Source organism: Stylophora pistillata, chromosome 10 (genome assembly GCF_964205215.1).
Source record: "Stylophora pistillata chromosome 10, jaStyPist1.2, whole genome shotgun sequence".
Lineage (NCBI taxonomy): Eukaryota > Metazoa > Cnidaria > Anthozoa > Scleractinia > Pocilloporidae > Stylophora > Stylophora pistillata.
Genome location: NC_142528.1, coordinates 16353863 through 16372856, shown reverse-complemented (window position 1 = coordinate 16372856; position 18994 = coordinate 16353863). Strand labels below are relative to the sequence as shown.

Sequence of the window (18994 nt, the reverse complement as noted above, 5' to 3'; positions counted from 1 at the left end):
GTAAGATGGCTCGAAACCTTCCAAAAAGGTCCTGAAAAAATCCAGAATGACAATTGCCACCTTAAACACGTCTCACGTTTCATATCAGATCCTAGAAAGTCATAGCGATTAAAAAAACTCGACTTAGACCCGAGATAATTCGGTTTCACTTCATGAGACTGCTCTGATAGCTTCCGAAAGGGCACTGACTTACTTAGTTATTTGCTTATTTACCCACCTACGTAGTTACCTTCAGCCAGGCTTACTTACTGGCTTTTAAAATCCAGTTTCCACAAAAAAGGTTGGAATTGGTTTAGGCATCTATATTGCATGGAAACAACGGCAAACATAGGCATTTTATGCATGCAGGAGTTATTTTTATTGGATAGGTGGGTTGAGGTGGGACACTTCGTGTAACTGATATCTTAATTTTTGTTTAAAAAAAAAGCAATTTTAAAAAGAACGAAAATATTGCATTGTTTTACTTTAACTAAGAAAGGGGGAAAAAGAACCTTCTAGTCTGTCTGAAGTGAGACGACACAAAAACAAAAATAAATGGCATTAGTGCCACGCTCACAGTATTCTCCTTCGCAGCCATAGTTTGGTCATGTCCCACAACGCCCTCGTTTCCTCCTTGGAGAGAGAGCGCGTCGCGTGACGAGACCAAATAACGGTCGCGAAGGAGACTACGTTTTTTGCCGATCCTCAGCCGTCTGACACAAAATAAAAATGATTCCTTTAAAGTTAGTTGTCTCAAGAATTTCATTCCACGTAACTTTACTGCGGAAAACAATCTGGAACTCTGTTTGATCTCTAGTAGACCTTAACCAAAGATCTTCATTCTTTAGATAGGGGAAGAAAAGGGGCTCCTTGTTTGGTTGTTGCCTATATAAACTTTGTCCTCTGTTTGTGGAATACGTGATAATGCAGGTTGTTTAAAAAAAAATGAACACTCGATGGGGTAAAGTCCAAGGTAGTCAAAAGTGAATTTGATTGGTGGAAGACGTAAAAACACGTGAGAATCGCGTTAAAAATTCACTAAAAAATATCACTGAGTTCCACGTGAATTTCCTAGGGTTGTATAATTCAGTTAGAATATTAGATTATATGCAGGTTCTTCACAAGGAAATGACACGCAGTGGAGCAAAGTCTAATGAAGCGAAACTGAACTGATTGGTAGAATACAATTCAAGCACGTAATAAAATAGCCTTACATATATGTAGTGTAATGTTTGGTTATGTTATGTTTGGACTTTGAACGTTGTTGTTGTAGTACGTGTTGGAAAGTGTAGGTTGTTTGGCTTGTGCGTTGTGAGTAAAGAAGCTGTAAACAAAACAAGTTTTAACTGAAAAGTAAAACATAAAATTACCAGCCAACCTTTGTAATCCCAATAAATCTTGTACTAGAGCGACAACGCTCTCACGAAGGCCCCCTGATTCCATGACAACATTAGCAAGAAAACAATGCGCAAACGCTCTGATTGATGCGAGATATGCTGTGATAGGTTTGTGCAAGATAAATAACTCATTGCAGCAATCTGATTGTACCCTAATGCGCCAATCTGATTGGGCAAAATGCATACCCTAATGCAGAAAATCTGATTGATGCTAGATACATACCCTAATGCAGCGATCTGATTGGCGCGAAAGACTGCCACCCGATACGCTTACATAGAGTTATAAAAAGACAACTCTAGTTTAGAGTATCGAGTGGTATAGTAAAATAAAGTGTTGAAACTAAAAAATCATGCTTGAACAATTTTGGAAGGAAATGGGAGGGAGGAAGGGGCAACTGCACGCTTCAAAAGCAAATTGAAAGTTGATTACCACACAAGCATCTATTTGATGCGAAAACATGTCCGTGTATTTGAATCAAACATAATCTGTTCTTAGGATCTGACATTTGACCACAGAAAAATACAGTATACTGATTTGAGCTCTTGTGAACGGCTTATATATATAGTCCTTCATTCTTCTAAGGATTGGTGAACTTAAATGTACCGAATCGAAATGAACTATTACTAAATTCAATTATACTTCGAAACACTCGTCTCAATTTAACAATGCAATGTCTATACACTCTTGAAACCTCAAAATACAACAGTGGCTTTAAGGTAAGTCTAACACAACAGTAACTTCACCACATATATCAGCCGCTGACCCGCCACCGGCTCTTGTCTTTTTCATTCCCTCACAAGATGGATGGGAACGCAGATAATACGGCCGAAGAATTCCACACCCATCCGCCGCCTGAAGTAAGTGGTACCCGTCAGTCTCCCACAGAATCGGTAATTCAGGCTCCCGTTGCCGACCAGTCCGTTTTAAATACCCTGTCTCAAGCAATTCTCTCTGTCATTAAGCAAGACTTATAAGACCACGCGATCGACTGATCGTGCGTTGACAAAGCCGCAGCGCCTGTGGGCCAGTCGGCCGAACAATCTGCCGTCGAGTCTGTGGACCAAACCGGCAAAGTAAAGTGAACAAAAAGACATCTTCCTATCGATGTCGTGATTGATGAGAATACTCAATCCAAACGCCCACGCGGCGATAAATCCACTTCCTACGCCAAAACCTTACAAGCAGATCAGTCGCCCGCTAATGAGGACAACGACCTTGACGGCCTTTTGTCCCCTAACTCTCGTGGAGATCCTAGTGAAGAACTTGATGCGCTTCGTAAATCTTTGTTAAAGCCTTTACAACGATTCGAGCGAAGAACCATCATTCGAGAATTTCCAAGGCCAGCAACAGAGGAAGCCTTCACTCCTAACTTAGACAATTATCTACCTTCCATGATTTCGGGGATCAAAACGCATCATAATTCACTGAGAGATATACAGGATAAAATTCTTCATGTCTTGGGTCCGCTTGCGCACTACATGAAAACTTTACGCTCATGCAGGATTCCATAGAGAATGAAGAAATCATTCTCGATAAAGCCACAGTTGATGCTATGTTTGGCTGCGTTAAGAAAGCCATTAGGCTGGTAGGAGATACATCTACCCAGGTCTCATCTAAACGCAGAGAACAAGTTCTGACTAAACTTAATCCAGTCCTGGCGTCTTTGGGGAAAGAAGACTTCCCAGACTCAGGCAAGCGGCTGTTTCGAGATGGTTTCGAATCCCGCTTAAAACTTCGCTCTGAAACAGCAAATACTGTGGCCGACGCCAAGAAAGCTGGTAAATCTCTTTTTCGTGGCACTGCCCCCCGAAAGTTCCATAAGCGTTTTCGGGGTGGCAGAGGTCAATATAGAGCTCCCTACCGAGGCTTCTTTCGCCTCACATCAAGCTATAAGGCCACAAGCACATCTTTCAGAGGCAGGAGCAGAGCCCCATTTACCCAGTCCCAAGGGACATATCAGCCAAACCACAACAATAGTTCCGGCTCGCCCAAGTCACTTCCCATCAGGTATGTTCAAAAACCTTTTGAATTTCCCCAAAACCTACCTCAGGCAAGCCGATTGAAACATTTTTTTATCAGCATGGGAACAGATTACAAAAAGGACCCCTGGGTCCTCCACGTAGTCTCTGGTTATCAAATAGAGTTTCTAGACATCCCTGTACAGCAAAAAGCCCCTCTCCCTATCCCATGTTCATTGGAACATCAAAGCATAATAGATCAGGAGGTTTGGGAACTGCTGTTAAAAGAGGCGGTCCATTTGGTCCAACCCAACTTTCAACAGGAACCCGGATTCATCAGCTCCCTTTTTGTTATACCCAAAAAGGGTGGGGGCCACAGGCCAGTGATAAATCTAAAACCCTTAAACTGTTTCATCCCATATGAACACTTCAAAATGGAGTCCATACACATGTTGAAAGATCTTTTTAAGAAAGGGGATTATATGGTGAAGATAGACCTCAAAGATGCATATCTGACAGTCCCAATTTGGCAGAATCACCAGAAATATCTCAGATTTCTGTGGAGGGATTCACTTCTGGAATTTGCATGCCTCCCCTTCGGTTTAGTCAGTGCCCCAAGGGTATTCAAAAAATTGTTAAAGTCGGTGTTTTCAATACTGAGACAAAGAGGATTTCGCCTGATTGCATACCTAGACGATATCCTTCTTATGGCGCCCTCAGTGGAACAGGTCCTTCAGCATGCGGCTTCGACTCTAAATCTTCTAGAGGGGCTAGGCTTTACAGTGAACTACCTAAAGTCAGTACTAGTTCCTTCCCAACAAATGGAGTTCCTAGGGTCGCTCATAAACTCGCTCGACTTAAGCCTCAGCCTCCCCAGGGACAAAATAAGAAAGATCCAGTCGAAATGCCAGGATCTGTTAAACACCCCGGTTACTACTGTAACGGAATTGTCAAAATTCTTGGGCCTCCTGTCCCCATCCATACAGGCAGTCTTTCCGGCACCCCTCCACTATTGGTACCTCCAGCAAGCAAAAAACTCTGTTCTCAGATTTCGCAGATCTTACGAAGCTTTAGTCCATCTAGACTCAGAGTGCCTCGAAGAGGTACAGTGGTGGAAAAACAACCTAGTAGCATGGAATGGGAAAGCCCTAATCCAACAATCAACAGATTTGGTCATAGAGACGAATGCCTCACTTCGAGGATGGGGAGCCCACTATCAAGGGATGTCGACAGGAGGTCGACGGCTCCCCGAAGAGGCCCCATGTCCTATCAATTGCCTAGAATTGTTAGCAGGCTCACTAGCCATAATGTCCTTTACAAAGAACAAGGACAAGGCCAAGGCTCAGGTACTACTACTGATGGACAACATTTCAGCGGTAACCTAGATAAACAAAATGGGAGGGACACACTCCCCCATGTTATCTTATCTAGCCAAACATTTATGGGACTGGTGTCTCACCCACAATATTCTGTTGACAGCACGCTACATCCCATGAGTACAGAATGTAGAAGCCGACAGGGAATAAAGGATATTTCGGGATTCCAGCGAATGGAAACTGCATCTAGGGGTTTTCAACCACCTCCATCAGAATTGGGGCCCCCTGAACGTCGACCTCTTTGCCTCCCGTCTCTCATACCAACTAGATCAGTCTGTAAGCTGGTGTCCAGACCCTCTAGCAGTTCACACGGATGCACTCACCCTGCACAGGGCAACCTTTCGGGGCTATGCCTTTTCCCCCATCTGCTCTGATAGGCCGATGCCTTCACCAAATTCAGTCAGCAGGTGTCACACATAGTGCTTGTAGCACCATTTTGGCAAGCTCTACCCTGGTATCCACTTCTGTTAGACCTGTGCATAGACTTGCCCCTCCTCCTACCAGTTCAGGAAGATCTACTGACCCAAGGAAACAGAACCCACCCTCTCAAACACTTACAGCTAGCTGGGTGGCCTCTGTCAGCAGAGGTTACCAAACGGCAGACATTTCTGTACAGAGTAGAGAACTTTTCTTGGCAGCCTGGAGGAAAAATACAACTAGTGCCTATTCCTCCGCCTGGACAAAATGGAATAGCTGGTGTAGTCAACAGGTCAATGTTAATCCCCTTTCACCATCTTTAACTGATATTTTGGATTTTCTCGCACTCCAGTTTCGTGAGGGTAAAGAGTACAGAACCAGTAACGTCTATCGCTCTGTACTTTCCGCTGTCTTGCATGTAATTGATGGTCACAAGGCAGGCTCTCATCCACTAGTATGCCAGTTGCTCAAGGGCGTGTTCCAACTTCGCCCACCACAACCCCGGTATGCTACAATGTGGCAGGTCTCTAAACTAGTACAATATATTTCGTCTTTAGGCTCAAACTCCAATCTTTCCACAAAAATTCTGTCCTACAAGCCCGTCGGATTGTTTGCCCTTACCGCCCTAGACAGGGCCTCTGGTCTTGCAGCCCGTGATCTACGCCTTAGATACTTTCACCCTGAAGGAGTTCAGTTTTAACTCCCGGTTCTTACCAAAACTGCCCGACAAAGCCAGGATCCAAACTCTTGCTTTCATGTTAGCTTCCCCGATAATGAGCATCTCCGTGTTTGTAAGTGCCTACAGGAATATGAGGCTAGAACGCTTCAATGGAGACCACATGACCCTTCAAAACCTAATAAGCTTTTCTTATCACACATTAATCCTCACAATCCTGTCTCCGCTGCCACACTGGCCAGGTGACTGAAAGAGCTGAAGCAAATGGAAGGCGTTGACACTACTATATTTAAGGGTTACTCAGTGCGTGGGGCGGTTGCTACGGAGGCAGCCAAACAGGGTTTCTCTATCCCTGACATTCTGCAGTTTGCTGACTGGTCTCTGGCGAGCACCTTCACAAAGTTTTATTACCGACCCCAATTTGACACTTCTCCAGGGAGGGAGATCCTATCAAGTACCACTCAAATTTAGTACAAGTACGGCTTTGAACATGCATTGTTAAATTTAGACGAGTGTTTCGAAGTATAATTGGGGATTATGCAAGGCTGTTTACAGCTGAGGTATAATCTAAATTATACAAGAATCAGGAGGCGAGATTTAACAATGCAATCCCTCCCTTACCCTCCCGTCAGTGTTGTATTTCCCCTTTTTCTGCTTTCTTTCAGGATAGCCTTCGTCCATGAAAAAGACAAGAGCCAGTGACGGGTCAGCGGCTGATATATGTCGTGAAGTTACCGTTGTGTTAGACTTACTTTAAAGTCACTGTTGTATTTTGAGGTTTCAAGAGTGAATAAAGAGACACTGCAATGTTAAATCTCGCCCCTGATTCTCGTATAATTTATATTATACCTCAGCTGTAAACAGCCTTGCATAATCCCCAATTGTTCCACAATAAATGAAGTTTCTCGTACACTCTGTAGGTTAGGCACGACTTCCGTTTAAAAATGTTTCAAAAGCAGATAAAGTATTTAAGTCTCCATTTCATTTAAATTTTAAATTTCAAGGTGACATCACAAGTAATCGATTATTAATACTTCTAAACTTCACAGCCTGAGATCTAGAGTGGAATTGAGTCCTGAACTATTCATTTGGAAACCTTACAAGAGGAGACATTGTCGGTTTAAGTTGCATTAAATGTGAAGCATTACAAAACCATCAGGCCACCTTTTACATTATGATTGTACATTGCTGATAAGAAGAGAGTGATATGTATACAATTCAATCAATCAACAATCATAATTCAAAAGAAGCGGCGCCAATTATTGGCGACTTCTATACGATTTAGTATCCACCGAGTATCCGTAGAATGGTAAGCAAGGAAACATCTCCAGAATTGAGACAGTGATGATCTATTTGTCCAGAAAAAAAAGCTCTTTCCGATAACAAGAATTTTCAGATCAAGATAGGATTATATAGATTATACCAAATATAGTGAGAATATTTAAGCGGTATGAATTGTCACGAGCAGAGAGACAACAGCGTGTAAAACTAAATTGAGGCCTTCGCGGTCTATGAATCGGCACAGTTACTAGACTCAACATGTGTATCTTTTCTTATTTTTCAAAACAGCTTCGTGGTGCTCGAAGCTCTTCCTTTTCTCTTGTAGCCGAGATAAATACCTCCTGACCTTCACCACGCCGACATGATCTTGGCCATATTTGAAATATAAATTACCAATGCTTAATCAAGACAATGCTTGGCCTCTTCGAGTTCGTCTAGGTCATTGTGCACACACCCTAGCTTATAGTAAGAATGTGCGACATATACATGCTCAGGTTCCAGCTTTTTTCATAGGAATCTCCAGTGCACGTTTATAGAAGTCTTTTGCTAGAGCTGTTTCGCCTAACGCACTTTGTAAATTACCTAGATTGTTATAAGAGGATGCGACGCGAACATGTTCAGGTCCCAACTTTTTCAGACCAATCTCCAGTGCACGATTATGGTAATCTTTCGCCTGGTCTGTTTCGCCCAGCCTACTGCGCAAAGTACCCAGATTGTTGTAAGAGCTTGCAACATCAACATATGTTCAGGTCCCAGCTTTTTCAAAGGAATCTTCAGCGCATGCATAAAGTAATCTCTTGCTTGATCATTTTCGTCCAGCGCGCGGTGTAAACTACCCAGATCGTTATGAGAGGCGGCAGCATCTACATGTTCAGGTCCTGGCTTTTTCAGTTTAATCTCCAGAGCAGGCTTATATTAGTCTTTTGCTTGGTCTGTCTTGCCTAGCGTGCAGTGTTAAGTACCCAGATTGTTGTAATAGCGTGTAACATAAACATGTTCAAGTCCCAGCATTTTCAGTTTAATCTCCAGTGCACGCTCATAGCGGTCTTTTGTTTGATATGTTTCTCCCAGCGCACTGTGTAAACTACCCAGAATGTTGTAAGAGGCTGCAACATTAACATGTTCAAGTCCTTGCTTTTTCAGATTAATATCCAGTGCACGAATGTCGGAGTCTTTTGCTTTATCTGTTTCGCCTACGTCACAATGTAAGTTACCCATATTGTTATAAGAGGCTGCGACATCGACATGGTCAGGTCTCAGCTTTTTCAGAAGAATCCTAAGGCACGCTCACAGCAGTCTCAGTTGTTTCGCTTGAGTTCTCTCGGAGCTTTTCCAGTTTTTCCACAAGTGTTGTTGCTTTTTCCAGAAGCACCTTGTCTTTCTCTAGAAGTTCCTCTTCCTTCTCTTTAACTTCTTGTTCCAAGTCGTCAACCTTCCGTAAGACTTTGTTTAACTCCTCTGTGGGGTAGCTTGTCTGATTTTTGAACCTCTTGGATTTTCAATATGGGAAGACCGAGGGCGTGGAATACAGTTTCAACCGTTGAAATGGCATTTTGGAAATCTCCGTCGGAGAGGTGGCCCCGTGGCACATATGCAAACTCTTCTTTTCGAGATTTCCGCAGGTCGTTCTCATTTGATCAAACTATTGAACTAAGACTGCTGATGCAATCTGAAAAAAGGATAACGTAAAACAGTATGGTACAGTCCCCTTCAGCTCTATCGCCGATTTACATGGTTGATAACAGCTGGGCGTTTCTACTCCTGTTTCGAGGGGACTCACCATTCCAGAAGGTTGGTCTTTCCATTCTCGTAATGTTGTCTTGTAGCGACTGCCCCATTCTTGTTTAAAGATTGTTCACAGACCCTCAGTTAGAATATCAGTGACAAAGTAACAACTCTTGTTGTAATTTAGCTGTTCTCCCGTGTATTCAAAGGTAGCGACTATTTTCAAGTAGAATCTGCAAAAAAAACCATAGTTTTGTTTGTAGGCAATCGGCTAGTCTTTGTGAACTAATGTTTTCTAAAAAGTTTTTTTAAGCGTCGTGCTTAAACACGTTTATGTAGATAAGGGATGGGCGAGGGACAACGAAGTTAATTTCGTTTTTCCCATAGCGTGGGGTGAATCATGAAATGAGAGGAGAGGGACAAATAGAGAATCAAGGTTACTTGTACCACTTTTGCATCACAATGATTTTTTTTTCTCAACCGAGAAGATAAAAACAGTCTGAGTTACACGGATACAATCCATGTCGTGTAAAGATAGTTGTTCGGCTTGTGGTTCTTCTGTTTGTTTGGTTTTTTTGGACTTAGGAAAAAGCAATAAAGAATTCGCACAGAAAGCAAAGCAGCTCTGATGTGATAACCACGATATTTCAACAGCCACAAGTCGCGCGAGAATTTAAGTCATGTACAGAGGTTATATTCGTCTAAATGGTTCTTCCTAAGAACGGCTTTTTTCAAGGTAAAAATAAACGAAAATTATATCAATGCTTGATGCTGCATGAAATTTCGTTTATCATCTTGCAAATGTTTAGATTCTTCCTTTTCAATTGCTAAAATGCGTTCTGATCTACGTTTCTAACGAAAAAAGAAAGTAAAACTATGACACATGAGATGCTTCCTTTCTTCATTCTCAATCACGTAAACAGGAAAATCAAACCGAAAGCAGGGTGGCCCTTTACAATAATCTCGTGATACTGTGTCTGGTTTTAGGGCTTCTCAGCCCACAAATAAGGAACAATACACTGGTCTGACACATAGTAAGTAGGTATTTTTCTACAAAACTCACGCAACGGCGGAAGTGGGGGGGGGGAGATAGGGGTAGCATATCAACATATACTCTGTTCTTCATTCCAACTATTCAGGGCACCCGTGTTAGGTGTGATAAGTACGGTAATAGACTTGAGATTCTTAAACTGAGATCAACAGCTAATCAAGGATCCCACGAGGGTAACGCAAGATTCAAAAACACTGCTAGATGTGATTTACACAAATCGCCCTCAGAATGTTTATAGTCAAACAACAACAAACATATGAAACATATGTATGAACTGCGGTTATGAGACGTATATGTGAACGATCCTTCGCAGTAAAGCGCTATTTGAGCAATAGTGAAAATCAGACCTGAAAAAAATTTCAGGCCTGTACGGGATTCGAACCACTGACCTCTGCGATACTAGTGCAGCGCTCTACCAATTGAGCTAACAAGCCAACTGGGAGCAGGCCATCAAATTAATTCGACATAAACCCGTAGATGATAAATCAAACAACAACAAACATATGAAACATATGTATGAACTGCGGTTATGAGACGTATATGTGAACGATCCTTCGCAGTAAAGCACTATTTGAGCAATAGTGAAAATCAGACCTGAAAAAAGTTTCAGGCCTGTACGGGATTCGAACCACTGACCTCTGCGATACTAGTGCAGCGCTCTACCAATTGAGCTAACAAGGTTTATGTCGAATTAATTTGATGGCCTGCTCCCAGTTGGCTTGTTAGCTCAATTGGTAGAGCGCTGCACTAGTATCGCAGAGGTCAGTGGTTCGAATCCCGTACAGGCCTGAAACTTTTTTCAGGTCTGATTTTCACTATTGCTCAAATAGTGCTTTACTGCGAAGGATCGTTCACATATACGTCTCATAACCGCAGTTCATACATATGTTTCATATGTTTGTTGTTGTTTGATTTATCATCTACGGGTTTATGTCGAATTAATTTGATGGCCTTCTCCCAGTTGGCTTGTTAGCTCAATTGGTAGAGCGCTGCACTAGTATCGCAGAGGTCAGTGGTTCGAATCCCGTACAGGCCTGAAATTTTTTTCAGGTCTGATTTTCACTATTGCTCAAATAGTGCTTTACTGCGAAGGATCGTTCACATATAATGTTTATAGTGTTAAAACCATTCCCGCCGGCTTAAGTGACCATGATATGATTGATTGTGTCCGGAAGCTGCATAACCATAAATTCCAGCCAAGAACCATCACCTGTCGTAACTATGCTAATTATGATCCTACATCCTTTTGCAATGATTTACGGTCCAATAGTCTCACACCTGTCTTTAAATCCTCCTGTGTTAATGAAGCATGGTCTTTTTTTTTGAAAGCCATTCTGAAAAAATGTATTGATAAGCATGCGCCAGCTATAAAGAAGAGGATCAAAGGGAAACTCTGCCCATGGCTTACACAGAAGGTAAAGCAAGAAATGAATACCAAAGATCAGCTTTTGAGAAAAGCGAGAAAGACAAATCGTGAAATTGACTGGTCTTCGTACAAGCGCCAACGAAACAAAGTTAACGGTATGGTAAAAAATTGCAAAAGCAGGTATCACCGTGAACTCTTAGAGGAGACTGTGGGTTCACCTAACAAATTTTGGTCAGCTATTAAAAAACTATACCCTACAAAGTCTACAAAGGAACCAGGAGCAGCTTTTCTCGTTAATGGAGCAGTAGAAACCGACAAAGAGGTTATTGCAAATTCGTTCTGCAAATTCTTCACTGATGTTGCGGGATCTCTAAAAAGAAAGATCTTCCCTCTTTGTAATTTTGTCTGGAAAAGGCCCCTTACAATAGACACTCAGCAGCCGCTAGAGAACTTTGAGTTTAGATCAGTCTCGGATAAGGTTGTCTTTAATGCATTAAAGAGCCTTAAGAGAAATAAGTCCTCTGGCCTTGACAACTTTCATTCTGGAATGTTAAAGGACTCTGCTGATATAATAGCCAAGCCTCTCACACATATAATTAACCTGTCTCTCGCAACAGGGTCTATACCTACTGACTGGAAAGCGGCTAAAATTGTACCACTTTTTAAATCTGGTTCAATGGCCGAAATCGACAATTATAGGCCTATTTCAATACTTCCTTCAATGTCAAAGATCCTGGAGAAAGTGGTATTTAGGCAGCTGATGGCTCATTTTGAACAGAATGGTCTACTTTCTCATTTTCAGTACGGCTTCCGTCGCATGCGCTCTACTGAACTGGCCGTTACTCATCTAACCGATGTTATCAGAAGAGAAGGTGAGAATGGTAACCTGACAGGCTGTGTTTTTATCGATCTATCAAAGGCGTTTGACACCATCAGTCACTCTGGCCTCCTAAGCAAGCTTTCAACTTACGGAGTTCGTGGAACAGAACTCGCATGGTTCACTGATTACCTTTTCTGCAGATCACAAGTTGTCCAATATAAAGGCGTGCTATCAGAACCTCAATCCATTCTCACAGGTGTTCCTCAGGGAAGTATCCTGGGTCCTATCTTATTCATTATCTTTTTCAACGATGTACATAAACCGCTTCAACACTCGAAGATTATCACTTATGCCGACGATTCAGTCATCTATACCTCTTCTAAAGATATTGATACTATACAGAGAAGCCTAGCGAGGATATGAATAACCTGTGTGAGTGGTTTAAAGACAACGAACTGATCATTAACCTAAAAAAGGACAAGACGGAGTCTATGTTATTTGGAACAGCTAAAAGAATCAACCTTCAAGACAAGGAACTTAAACTTTCTGTTAATGGGACACTCATCAATAACACCTATAAGTACTTAGGTATTCACCTTGACTCATCACTAAACCTTGCATCACATTTTGACCGAATCTATAAAAAAGCTGCAACCAGAATTAATCTCTTGCGATCAATTCGTCCTTTGATCGACCAAAAGTGTGCAGAATCGATCTATAATACTATGATCGCACCTATTTTTACCTATTGCGGAACACTTGGTCTTAGCTTTCCGGATTACCGAAAGGAAATGATAAAGAACATCGAACGACGAGGCTTTAAAGTTATTGGCAATAGTTCTTTTAATCCCCCATCCGTGAACAATTTGATCAAGCGTAAAAGCTGTTTGTTTGTTTTCGACTGTCTCCTGAATAATGTTTGCACACCCTTTAAGAACTACTTCGAAAGACTGGTTCATTCTAAGGCCACTAGGAATAACGGTATATCAGTGAAATTACCCAAAGTACGTTTAGAATTTGGTAAAAAGAGCTTCTATTACCAAGGAGCAAAGACTTTCAACAACCTGCCTGCTGAACTAAGGTCGTTAGATTCGAGACTGAAATTTAAGAACAAATTGCGAGATTATTTTAGTTAAAAAAATTCGATCTAAACGTGGTTATAGGTATCCTTTTTCAGAGCATTTTATTTTATTGTATGCTTTTCTAGACCTTAAGATCAATGATTATATCTTGTTAAGTTTTATTTTATTTATTATTTATTATTTTGACAGGACCCCAAGGACAACAGTGTTACACACTGATGGGTTTTCAATCCTGTATAAAATTTCGTTATTATTATTATTATTATTATTATTATTATTATTATTATTTACCGCCTCCCGGTTAGCTCAATGGATAGAGCGCTGGACTGTTGTGTGGGAGGTCGAGGGTTCGAGCCCCGGCCGGACCAACACTCAGGGTCTTAAAATAATCGAGAAGAATATGCTACCTTTCTATAACATCAAGAAATGATTAGATATTCTAGTCTTCTCGGATAGGGACGAATAAATTGAGGTCCCGTCTCCTGCAGGGTTAGGGTAAGGAGACGTTAATTTCCCACGCACGAGATTACTGTGTGATGGATGTCCTCCCCTGGGGTGGGATGGGTGGGTAACAGGACCCCCGTTGATACCAGTGTTTACTACACTGAAGGGGCTATCCTGTATAAATATAGATGTCTACTTCTACTACTACTTCTAACTATGTTCGCATTTCCTGATCTAGAACTCTTAGATAAAGGAAGCTATGTTCGCACTTCCTGTTCTAGAATTTTCAGATAAATTTACTTTTCAGAGCAGCAACAAGGATGAAACATTAAATTAAAAGCTTTTTTACGGAATCCATGCAATTTAAAATCTCGTTAAGTACAATAATTGGTTCTAATATTAAGCGTGAAAATTCTAACCAAACATTAAACCACTCATGTCACTAAAAATCACGTAAACAATTTGTACTATCAAACGTCGATAGTAGCCATCTTGGGGTGTTGTTAAGTTACTTGTGCTGCGGGGAAGGAAGAGACTTTCTCAAGGATACTCTGAAAAGTAAAGAAACGGAGATGGACTTTTTGGGGCGTCCTTTAAGCCGATTATCCTTTGTGATATTAAATAAGGAACTTTATAGGCCTGTGAAACGTTGTCAAATGACAGGTTATGTGTTCAGAAGATTGATAAACATCACCATTTACAATTTGAAGAGATGAAAAATCGTGGTTCTCCCGATGGTGCATTGAAGAACAGTACATCTTTCAAAGGAAGTTTTCATTTATTCAATCGCTTAAGGTAGTTCTTAGTTATATTATGCTATGCAGAAATCTTGGGGAGACGTTGCTAAAACTTTACTTATTTAGGGAGTACAATGTTGTATATTTGATTTTTTTAATTGTTGACAAACACCAGCAGTGCTAAACCACTAACTGTTTCAATTTGACAGTGCTTTTATCTCCAACGGTATGGAAGATATTTTTAAAAGATTAGTTACAATACTTACATTTACTGCGCAAAATTACATAAAGACAACCATACACATCAGCTCACATCTTTCGCTGAAAATTTTGCCATAATGGGTCTTAAACTATACTTCTGTCTGCCTCAGCTACATTACACACAGTCAAAATGATACAATTATTACTGACACCAAATAATATATGGGTCTTCAAGTACTTCATATTTCAACCGTGAATTGATTCATTCGTGGTAACTGTTTGTCGGTCTTACAAATTCTTCTACTTTGTGTTTGGCTATATGCAACAGACGGATAACGTCTTCCATATACCTCTTTCAACCTGGCAGTTTAATTGTGCTCTGGTTGTTAATGCCTTGCTTTACTTTTGCAATAAAAATATTGACAAGCTATGTGTGGTTTCTAATAAACATTAATCAGTTCCCGGATGATAATAAGAACAACGACGCGCAAAACACACTATTTAAACGTGGTCCTCTAACGTCCTACAAAGTAAGTGTAGCTTTTCGTATATACCCTGATTTCTTCCATGCAACTCCTTCCCCTAGGTTGGCTTATCATTTATGATCCTTTTTTAATTTGTTGAATAATACTTATACGACTGAGAACAGTTCAGCGATGATAAAATTTCTACAGTATCAAAGTTTAATGGTTTTGGTATGTTTTTATCGTCTTGTCTAACCAATGCCAAAAAAAGCTTCGATACCGTCGGTTTTCATCTTCTTGTCTAACCAAAGAAAAGTTTCAAAACCTACAGCTCTGAGACCGTGCGCGCTGTTGCGCGTGAAGAGGGATTACAGTGGCACTACATTGACGTACAGTCTTTCGTATGCGAGTTAGAACAACAGGTGGTTCTGTCCCAATGCTTCTTCTCGTGGGAAAGCAATTTCGGCAGAACAGACATCTAAGAATTCTTCCGAATTCATCGTTGAATCTTTGGTTTAAACCAATAAACAGACAAGGATTTATGGCACTATTGGCGTGTGATATGAAAAATAAACCGGATCTCAGTCGTTCAACCCTAAGCAAAGTTATGTAAGTGTTGGTAAAATAAAATAAATGCTGCATGTGAGCTGGCAACCAACACAACGCAAACGTCACCGCCACGATGATGATCATGCGCAGTACCTTGCTCTTTGACAGTTCATTCTGATGTCTCTGGTGAACTGTTGGCTCACCTGGGATCTGGCGTGACCAAACATATCGACCAATAAGAACATGAACCCGTGCGATGAGAACAAGAGGAATCAAATATAATATCAAGAATATGGTCATGTAAAAGGCTCTAGCGATGAAAAACTGGACACTTCTGTCCGAATTAACAAAGATTTAGTAATACATAGACAGGTAAAAACGAACGATATAATATACCGACGTTTCGGCGACTTCATGACGCCATTATTAAGGGTACGACTGAAAATAAAATTAACAAATGTCGTACGCAAGCACTACGACAACGACCACGCAGGTGCTGTCCCTGAGGACCTTCTTAGCTGTTTCAAAGTTCTCAAGAAGTGCATGAACAAATTCGATTGTCTTGTCAACGAGATGCTTTACATCAAACAATTAACACCGAGTTTAAACGTGCAAACGGATTCTATCCGTGCTAAAATATTTGTGTAGCTACCTTCCCTATGCAAATTAGTTGTAACTCCTGAACTCGCATTTCTTAATTTTATTTTCATTCGTACCCTTGATAATGGCGTCATGAAGTCGCCGAAACGTCGGGATATTATATCGTTCGTTTTTACCTGTCTATGTACTTCTGTCCGAGGTAAAGAAATTCCAAACCAATCTGCATTTCCAGTGAAAACCATCAGCATTCTTTACAACATCAGAGAGCAACAGATACGGCAAAAGTAACAGGGAAGACGAGATCCATATCACTGACGTGACTAGTTTTGTGTTTCGAATGAAGCAAATGTTTCGAAGTGGATGGCAAACGGCAAAGTAACGATCCACTGTAATGAAGACTAGTGTTATGATGCTCGCCGCAATGGACTGGCTCCCCAAGAACCTAGCGAACTTACACGTGACTTTTCCCACTGCCCCTGGGATCCAGGAGAAGCCAGTATACAAAAATTTCACCTACGAGGACAGGGAAATACACAAAAGAGGTTTTTTACTAACAACCCGAGCTCATAGCGTGGGAATTAAAAAAGGTGTTAAATTGCCGGGAGTGAGTGAGAGCGTTTTTCGTAATCAAACTAAGCGATGAAGTAACATTTAATAACTGGACAACTGTTACTCACCATATACGGCATAATAAAGAGAGAAACAAAGAGATCTGCAACTGCCATATTTACAATTAAGAAATTGAAGTTAGTCCTCATCCTTTTACGAGAAACCACAATGTAAATGATACAGATGTTACCAAAGAAGCTGAGAGCGAATATAACCACATACGCTAAAGGTAGCCATGCAGTACTGCTGACAGGAAAGTAACGATTAACAACTGATGAATTTAAGTTTGCCACATCTAAGAAAAAAAGTGGGGAATAAATCAGCTTCGATTTCGAGATTTCTACAATTTTTCTAACAGATAATTTGTTAAGAACCTAATTAACTTAGCTTAGCCTTGCCTAAATAACGACGAGGAGACGAAATATCTTTTTTATAGATCTCTCTCTCTCCAGTATGCCACCCCATTTTGCCACGACTGTACAAGGAAACCTCTCGTCCGATGTTATCGAGTTTCGCGATAACAGCGCTTGAGGGGGGGGGGGGGGGAGAGAGAGAGAGAGAGAGAGAGAGAGAGAGAGAGAGAGAGAGGAAGAGAGAAGCATCTTCGCTCGAGTAAGGCGCATCATATTACTAGCGCCTGCTTATCTGCACAAGTGGGTTAACGATACCTTGAGGTTTGTACCTGACGGCTTTACCCACGTGTCGCGAAAAACACGTCGCTTCCGTTGATTTTCACTCACGCAGAGGCTGCCACGGTAACATTGAAAATTCGTATTCATCTAGAACGTGCGTAGACAAATATCTTAAAATTGGTAGCACATAAAAACGTACCTGCAATTGAAGAATTATCTGCCGTCTTCGTGCTACTCATTACAGCTCAATACTTATACCGTGGTTTTAAACCTGAAACGAAACAAGAATTATTGGTAGAAAGTAAGGTGTATTCCGTTCACCTCAAAGTCAATTATGTAGCGATTAAGTGGTCACTTCGAAGTAACATCGACCGACAGGAGGTAACATCTTCATATTACTTTTCGAAGACGTCACGTGTACGGCCCGAGTGTACCGGAAGTTGAGAAATGTAAGGTAATTTAGCAAAACAATTTCGTTCTTACACGGTCTGGGTTATATTCACATACTCTGAGTAATCCGAGGGAGTTCGACTTACCCATTCCCAAGTGTAAATTATATATTTTCAGATAATTTGTTCGGAACAGAAATGGTAGCTTAATGGTATATGTACAATAACTACGTTTATCATATAAGGGGAAAATTACTGAATTGTGATTGGTCAAGGCAGAGGGCAGTTTTTCTTAATTTTTGTAATTGCCCCGGGCAAAATTACTTAAGAGTGATTGGCTGAAAATCGCTTAGCAACGGCTGCCAAGGTAAAGAAATTCCTCTTTGTTTTGTAACAATGGTGTCCCGTTATGCGCGAGATCAGTAAGAAAACATTTTGCCCCTTATATTATAAACAAATAATCACCGTGGTTCCTCGTAAAATTAAGGATTAATATCACTTGTGTTTTCGGAAGTTGCAGAAATTGCCCTCGTCGCTGCGCGACTCGGGAAATTTCAGCAACTTCCGAAAACACGCGTGATATTAATCCTTAATTTTACTGCGCGACTCGACAATTTCAGCAACTTCCGAAAACACGCGTGATATTAATCCTTAATTTTACTCGGCCCCATTCGATTTCCTATACTTATTTAATCAAATTTTAGATTTTTACAATCACAAAGACAATTACATCAATCACTTGCTTAATCTGGGGTAGGCTTAAAACGGAGTAAAAGACTACTTTAAAATCAAGCAACCTATTATTACATCCTGCATATATCTAGAGAAGTAATTAAGTAATATATTTAAAAAATAATATTATTAAAAATTGATGCAATTTAAAATTAGAATAAAACTGTATTAAACTTATCATAATAAAAGGTCATCAAATTCTTACGAAAGATTGACAAGGTAACTCCGTTTTAAGCCTACCCCAGATTAAGCAAGTGATTGATGTAATTGTCTTTGTGATTGTAAAAAGACTCTCTTATACTAACAGGTAATTCATTCCACATTCGACAAATCCGAACAAAACAAAAATTCTTTAAGCTAAATAATGAAAACAATTAAAATCACCTGACTAAGGTATTTGACACTCTCAGGAGACAGCTATGGCGAGTCTCGACTTAACCCAATGGCTAGGTTTGGGGTTGCAGAAATCCATTGACCTTTTTCCAGTATTTTGATGTTAGGGTTACAG

At 40.8% G+C, this 18994-nt stretch overlaps 1 protein-coding gene across 1 annotated transcript; it reads right to left on the bottom strand.

Moving 5' to 3' along the window:
- Positions 1–15293: 15293 nt before the first annotated feature.
- LOC148721985 (substance-P receptor-like) lies at positions 15294–17604 on the bottom strand. The gene is made up of 5 exons (XM_088736982.1): positions 17565–17604; positions 16802–17028; positions 16313–16637; positions 16035–16042; positions 15294–15848 (listed from the first exon to the last, which is right to left on the bottom strand). The coding sequence occupies exons 1-5, from the start codon at positions 17602–17604 to the stop codon at positions 15294–15296; spliced, it is 1155 nt and encodes a 384-aa protein (XP_088593108.1).
- Positions 17605–18994: the final 1390 nt, after the last annotated feature.